We start from the raw sequence: 6,880 nt of genomic DNA, 5'->3' as shown, positions 1-6,880 counted from the left end.
AGCGTGGTCCATTGCCGGCGTGGTAGGTCGTATCCTAAGACGGCCCCATCTCCCGGGTCCCAAATGTAGGGGTGGACTCGGGAGGGTCCGGCCGACTCCCACTCCTGCTTCCAAGCTGCTGCCAACCATGCATCTCTGGAGATGTCCTCAGAGGTGGAGTTGAGCATCTCTTGTGCTGCCTTGTTGTAGGGGTGCTTCAACTCAATGGATATGCCAAAAGGTAAGCAGTGCTGCATTGAGTTAGCATTAGTGCCCCTTGAATGCTGTTGATAGGGTGAGGTATTTATTTCCATGATTGTTTCAGCAAGGTGATAAATGGGTTACGTTGACAAAAACTTTCACAAAAAGTGATAATGATCTTTATTTCGGTAACCAGCCATATTTTAGCACCGTGACAAAACATGGCCTTGTGATGGAATATCCTGAAGTCCTCAGTTGTTTGATGGTCTGCAAAGAGAAAATAATAGCGCTCACTTATTTTGAATCTTTTAACACCCAAAGCAGCGTCAACTTACTTGGCCCATTCAACGTTGAGAATAAGATGATCATATCCAAATCCTGACACGGCCACAATGGCTCTGGCAGCATCCTCGCGACGGACGAAACTGATGAAAGCGAAGCCCTGCGACGGTTGTCCACGTTTAAATTTCATGTTCTGCTGCTCGTAGAAACTGCGAGGGGTGTGACTACTCACCTTGGACTGCCCGGTGTTCTTGTCTTTGGCCAGGTAGATTCTTGAGATGGAGCCGAAGGGTCTGAAGAGCTCCTGCAGATCGGTCTCGCGTGTATCCTCCGAAAGGTTGGTAACACGGATGGTGGCGTTGTCGTCGGCTATGCGGGTGTTGTGTGTTATTTACACACGTTTGGAGCCGCTTATTTATTTTATCTGTAGCTTACCTCTGCGGTTGGGCTGCATGGACTCGCCTCTGCGTGTACTCCCGTCCCTCAGGCTGGGGGGCACGTACTTGCCAGTCTTGCTCTGTGCGGGCTGCGCGGGCTCTGGCTCGGCTGATTTGAGACAAAATGGATGACATTTTGTGACTTTTTTGGGGTTGATGGAAGATGTTAATATGGCTAACTCTGCATTGGACTGATGACAAAAAACAACGGCTGTCTTCCATATGAAGTTTACCAAAAAAATTCTGGATGACCTCGCAATACCTGAGCCGGCAGGCTTTTCCTTGTCGGAGGTAGACAGGCCGAGCTGCTCGGCCAGCTCCTTCTGCATGGGGCCCAGGGTGTCTTTGTAGGGACAGCGGGTGGTCCAATGGTCGCCTTTGCAGATACGACAAGACACGATCTTCTGTCCTTTCAGCTTGTTCATTGGGTCCTCATCTTGGTCTTGGGCATTCAGATCCTGCAGGAGGAGACACTCATCAGACGCGTTATGCAGAATTCCCTGAAAGCGGGAGTGGATCTTCACCTCTTTGCTAGAGATGAACGTCATGAAGACGTCATCACTGACGGTGGTGGTGGCCACATTTGGACCCGGGGCGTCGAACTCTGAGTTGCCGAATTTCTTCCAGTTCTGAAGGTGAGGGGGAAAAAAATTCGGTCATTGTGCTTCATTTCCACTCCGCTCTGACCTGTTAAAAGCCCACCTTCCTTCTCGCCACAGCTTTGGAGGCTTTCCTGGTCTCTATCTTGATCGTCCGCACAATCTACAAATTATACGCATGTCACTTTTTGTTTAACTAATATAACATGTCTGATTTACCTTAAACTTCTTTCCATCGTCGTCAATTTTATACTCTGTAAGAGTTTTAATGTTTCCTTTGATGGTTTCCTTGGGAGGTGGAAGCGTTCCTGACAAAATGACATTGGCAGTCCGACATTAACTTTATTAGCAGTTTAAACTCCGACATTTCCTTAATTCATAGTGTAACCCATAAATATATTATAACTATGATCCGAAAATACTTTAATAACATTGCTAATGCTTACAAATAGGTTTACTACATTGCATTACGTCACATCCCAGACCATATGTCTGCTTCTTTTCTGCTTGGGTCAAATGTACCACATTCATTATTAGTATTTATGACATGCATAAAGTTTATGCCGTAAAGGGGGGAAAATACACGCATAGCTCGGTGTCGTGCACGTGGAAATGCTAGTCGCTTAGCTGGCAACGTCCTGCCGGCACAGTTCCGATTGCGCGTACGACTAGCATGCTAACGATTCAAGCTAGTTTTACCTTCATCTACTTCCTCTTCTACTTGGTCGGCCCAACTGGGCTTGGAGCTGAGGGGGAAATTGAATAGGTTATTAAATATGGAGTAAATACAAATGAAGAGATTTTTAGATGAAAACTCACTCGTCGAACTCGATCGACGGCATCCCGTGTGTTCAGCTAGCTTAGCTACAGGACGGTAAAGACCGGAAGAGCGCCGTGCTAACTCTGACATCACTTCTGGTATTTGAAATAAAAAAATAAAAGTTTCCAGGTCCTCGCTTTACGACGTCGTTATGTTCCTTTGAGTGCCGGTGTAACCCGAATTTCGGCGTTGGAGCAAAATATATGCTAATGAAGCTATATGGTAAATATGTTTATGAAAACTAACATAACAAAAACGCCGTATATAAAAGACTGCAATACTTCAAACGCGTTTTTTACGAACGTGGTGTATAATAAGATCAAGCTTGAATTTAGGGTAATTTTAATTAATTAATTAATTAATTTGGAAAGAACACTTTATAACCCTTACATGTACTTAAGCCAAGTTTTTACAATGCAAGAAACAAACAATATTTTTTTAAATAAATTTATTAGAAATGAACATTTCTATAATAGTACAGGCAATAATACAATAAACATGTCCATCCTGCTTTCTCCAACAGTCAATGTAGCCGAGTCAAACATGCTCAGCCTTTTCCCTTCTTGCGTTTGAAGCCTTGCTTTGCACCTCCGCCGCTTTTCTTGTTAAACGGCGCTTTACTTTTCTTGCTCTTGGACTGAAACGCTTTACCATTATTTGTCTTTCCACTGAAAGTTCTCTTTCCTTCAAATTTGTTCTTGTTGCCAGATCTATTTTCCCCGGCGCTCTGTTTATTTTTGAATGGCTTTCCTCCAGGTGACGACTTCTTTCCAAATGTTTTCTTTCCAACGAATTTCTTCTCCCGATCGGCAAATTTCTTTGCCGGTTTATCCTTGTAATGTCCGCCCGGGCTGCTTCCTTTAGTGCCTTTCTCTCGGCTGGACGCTTTATCAGCATAGGGCTTCCTCATCTTTTTGGCAGGTCCTCGAGATCCATCGTTGCTTCTCCGCCTCTTGGCGCCAACGAACATATCTGAAGATGAAGGCTTTGGTAATATGCCGATTCAAAAACAAGCGCTTGCTATAGTGTAACTGTTACTAACCTTCATCCGGCTCTTCTCCCACAGCCTGCCTGTAGTACTCAGCCTCGTCGTCCGACTCCACCGCCGTTGCTGCTCGGTCGTCCTGCGCGCCTGGATCCTCCACCTCGCTGTCTTTGTCCTCGTCACCTTGTTTCTTCTTGAGGCCCGCCAGGCTCTTTTTCCTGTTTGCAGGTAATATTCAAAAGCAGGTTACATAATAGTCAAAACCTATGGCTAACATTAGCGAAGTTCTGATCTTATCCTACTTGTGCTCCTCCTTTTGCAGTTTCTTCTGAGCCACGTTCTTCTCCTGCTTCTTCCGGCGCGCCTCTCTGGCCTTCATCTTATCCTCCTTCCTCTGTAGGATCTCCAGGATTTCCTCCTCTGTCTTGGAAACTGCGAGGAAAATGATCCTCAAATAAGTACATTCCTTTGGTTTCGCATCCACATGAAATATCTTTCGGTGCATCAGTAAGCGTTTACTTGTAGTGAAATCACAGGTTTCATAAAGACATGGTCATCCTCTGCACCAAGACTGGCGGACCGAGCCGGCCGACGGGACTTACTTGTGGAATGATACATGATGTTTCCCTCGGCCATGCCGTCTTGTATCTTGACCAGCTGCAGAGTCATGCGAGGTCCAATCTGCACATCACACAAAAGCTCTGAATTAGGAAAAAAAAAAAACCCCACAATGTGTTTTCTTCCAGCGTACCTCCGTCAAACGGATGGCACTCTGCTCGGACGCCATGTTGCCGCGACCCGAGTACACCTGAGGCAGCTCGGTGATGTTGTGCTCGCCGTCCTGCTCGGCTTCGCTCTCCGAAAGGTTCGCCCCTCTGGCAACAGTGATAACGTGGATCAGATGAGGAATTTGTCCGTTCCTAATGTCTCCACTTACTTTATCATCAGCTCACTGATGTCCTCAAATTTGCACATGTTGGGGAACTTCTCCTGCATCAGCTTCTTGACGCCGCGGCTCATGCCTACCGGCACCACCTTCAGGCTGCTGCAAGGTAGGACATGTTTTGATTGTTGGGTTTTAGAACATATCGGGAACATTGTCTGTGTTTCATGGTGGTGGGGAGGCCCGTCAGTACGTTTACTTTGAAAATGAATCACTGAGCAGTCAAGTTCAGAGTTTGTCATCATCTGGGCCGCCACACTTGCGCAAGAATAAATTATTCTGCCATTTATCCAATAGAAAATATATATCACAATTGGGTCATCATCATGTTCCATACTATACTTGTAACTTTGAATGTGTGTGGCTTTAAAAGGCGATCGTAAATCAACTTACTAGTGGCGAAACTCGATTTCCTGCGTCTCCTGGTTGTAGTTGAGCAGCACGCACCTCTTGATGGTGTTGAGGCTCACCTGGCGGGAAAGAAAACTTGTCATTTCTCACAAAAACTTAAAATCTGTGCATTAAATGAGTACCAGGCTGAATAATCAGTAAGCGTTTACTTTTTAGAATTCTTCAAAGGAGAACTCAGCAGACTATACTGTCATCATTTTAGTCAGCGTGGTTATAAACGGAAGGCTGTAAATACTGCCACAAGCCTGTTTGGGCGTCCTTAAATTAAAAATTCTCATCACACCTTGTGCACATTAATGGACGGGAACATGTTCTGGAACATTGTGGCCATCAATTTGATGTGCATGCCGTCGGATCCAAAGTTGTTGAGGATGAGTAGCGGGTGGTGCGTGAACTGTTGCCCGTGCATGCGGTGCTTCTTCAGTGACGAGACCACGTCTTTGACCAGAGTGTACTGCAAAGATGATAAAAATCGGCTATTGGTACCAATGCAAATTTAACACGAATTAAAAATTAACAATAGAGTGCATCAGTGCGTTTACTTTGAAAAACATCACTTAGAAATCAAGTAGGAAAAAAAAAGTGTCATCACTTGCACCCATCCATATGTTCTTCTTATGTTTAGGGTACAAACAATATTTACCTTGAGCACTTTAAAATAGAGCATGGGCCCTTTGGGTAGTCGAGCCAGCCTCTTAAAATGACAAAAAATATGTTAGCATTTATTTCTTCTTGGCACCAAACGTGCTTCTTGTGCTCTCACCATTGTGATGCTGCTTGGCGTCTTGCTGAAGATGATGAAGTGGGTCACTCCGATTGGTCCGGCTACAGTTACAAAGTCTTTCAACACGTTCTTTTTCCGGACCTGGTTCAGGTGAGGATCATTTTGATTATTGACTGTGACAATGCGAAATGTAAGATATAGAAGAAGGTCAAACCTTTAATTGTTCCGCAGTGTAAGGGTCCATGACTCTCCTGACATCCATGATGAGCTGAGCCACGTTTTTCCCCACTTGACCCCGATGGAAGACGAACGAGTGGGGGACGGATCGGTATGACTCTTCAGCCACATGGTGAGCTTCTGCTCGAGACTTTTTCTGGTTCTTGGTCTTAAAAAAAAAAAAAAAGTATTGTTACACATTGAATCTTGTAACGACGTTGTAGTAGCAAGGCCTGACAGAGCACGCTTGATGTTTAAACAGTAGCACTACGTTCATTACAAACATCTAACTAAAATATTAATAATCAACACATGAAAAAAAATCATGTCTTGTTTAGTACACAGATGCAATCTCAATAATCTCAGTTTACTTTCGGCCAACTCTGGAGCTAACATGCTAGCACATGGAAAAGAGGCTACTTACCTTTGATTTGCCCATGATTACGTGAATCGTAGTTTGAGTACAAATAAGTAACTTTACTCTTTAGTATACAAAACATATAACGACCAATCGACCATACTGGCTATGTTTTTTTCTGTTTTAAACCGACTACACGTAGAGTGTTAACGAGGCGTCCATCGCCATTCCGTCCACATGGTTCCAATGCGTATCACATACTAATATGTCCGTGTTTCCACTTGCGCGCTAGACTGACGTTCCTAGCTACGGTAAACTTAACGCTCAGCCAATTTTACCAATGCTGTGACTTTTTGTCGTCAAAATAATGTGTTCATAGTCGTAATATAATATGCTTATACAGCCACCTAATGTAGTTTTAAATTATTATTATTATTATTATTATTATTTTAATTTTTTTTTAAGTAATTAGTTGAGTGTTACAATAATAAGCTTCCGGGTAATGTGCAAAATGCAAATAAAAATACTTTACATATTTTTGCAAACCCGAATGTAAGGCCAGAACAATGTTAGCAATGACTATAAATACTTTATTTCTATTCTTGTTACTAGTTCCAACAAAACATTATTAAAATAAATTAAATGAAAGGGATTCCTATTCTGCCCATTCAAAAAACGTTTGCAATTTTTTTCAACATCATTTTTATTGTCATTACCAGAAGCAGTAGCTGTAACTCTGAACAAGAGCCCAGTAAATCTAATCACATTAGAAATTGAACTGCAAAACAAATGTGATCAGACTGTACTGTATATCAATTGCATGAATATAATTGGAGTGTGTGAGCCTTTCAGGCAGCTTTATATTGAGGGAGGAGACTCCTCCCAGAACTTCTCCAGTAAGCAAGCAGCTGGGAGGAGGTGTCTT

General features: G+C 43.4%; 2 protein-coding genes across 2 annotated transcripts; both read right to left on the bottom strand.

The window, feature by feature from the left end:
- Positions 1–336: 336 nt before the first annotated feature.
- On the bottom strand, positions 337–2,416 carry eif3g (eukaryotic translation initiation factor 3, subunit G). Its single transcript, XM_061302683.1, has 10 exons — positions 2,318–2,416; positions 2,198–2,244; positions 1,718–1,806; positions 1,602–1,661; positions 1,424–1,528; positions 1,162–1,357; positions 898–1,008; positions 695–831; positions 516–622; positions 337–447 (listed from the first exon to the last, which is right to left on the bottom strand). Exons 1-10 carry the CDS (start codon positions 2,338–2,340, stop codon positions 432–434), a joined length of 891 nt encoding a protein of 296 aa, XP_061158667.1. The 5' UTR covers positions 2,341–2,416; the 3' UTR covers positions 337–431.
- Positions 2,417–2,761: 345 nt separating this feature from the next.
- On the bottom strand, positions 2,762–6,226 carry ppan (peter pan homolog). The gene is made up of 12 exons (XM_061302608.1): positions 6,022–6,226; positions 5,596–5,766; positions 5,421–5,522; positions 5,301–5,351; positions 4,941–5,111; positions 4,640–4,716; positions 4,241–4,348; positions 4,055–4,178; positions 3,906–3,984; positions 3,606–3,735; positions 3,361–3,521; positions 2,762–3,290 (listed from the first exon to the last, which is right to left on the bottom strand). The coding sequence occupies exons 1-12, from the start codon at positions 6,034–6,036 to the stop codon at positions 2,866–2,868; spliced, it is 1,614 nt and encodes a 537-aa protein (XP_061158592.1). The 5' UTR covers positions 6,037–6,226; the 3' UTR covers positions 2,762–2,865.
- Between the last annotated feature and the right edge of the window lie 654 nt (positions 6,227–6,880).

The sequence above is a fragment of the Syngnathus typhle genome, linkage group LG17 (genome assembly GCF_033458585.1).
Source record: "Syngnathus typhle isolate RoL2023-S1 ecotype Sweden linkage group LG17, RoL_Styp_1.0, whole genome shotgun sequence".
NCBI lineage: Eukaryota > Metazoa > Chordata > Actinopteri > Syngnathiformes > Syngnathidae > Syngnathus > Syngnathus typhle.
The sequence above is the reverse complement of the archived record's forward strand: the minus strand, read 5'-3'. Positions and strand labels throughout refer to the sequence as shown.

Coding starts and splice junctions, on each gene's coding strand:
- eif3g (XM_061302683.1), bottom strand. CDS start 2,340: ATGCCGTCGATCGAGTTCGACGA. Junction 1,529..1,601: donor AAGCTGTGGCGAGAAGGAAG/GTGGGCTTTTAA, acceptor CCTCACCTTCAG/AACTGGAAGAAATTCGGCAA. Junction 623..694: donor AGAACACCGGGCAGTCCAAG/GTGAGTAGTCAC, acceptor CAACCGTCGCAG/GGCTTCGCTTTCATCAGTTT.
- ppan (XM_061302608.1), bottom strand. Junction 4,717..4,940: donor CGTCCATTAATGTGCACAAG/GTGTGATGAGAA, acceptor CTTTCCCGCCAG/GTGAGCCTCAACACCATCAA. Junction 3,985..4,054: donor GTGCCATCCGTTTGACGGAG/GTACGCTGGAAG, acceptor TGTGATGTGCAG/ATTGGACCTCGCATGACTCT.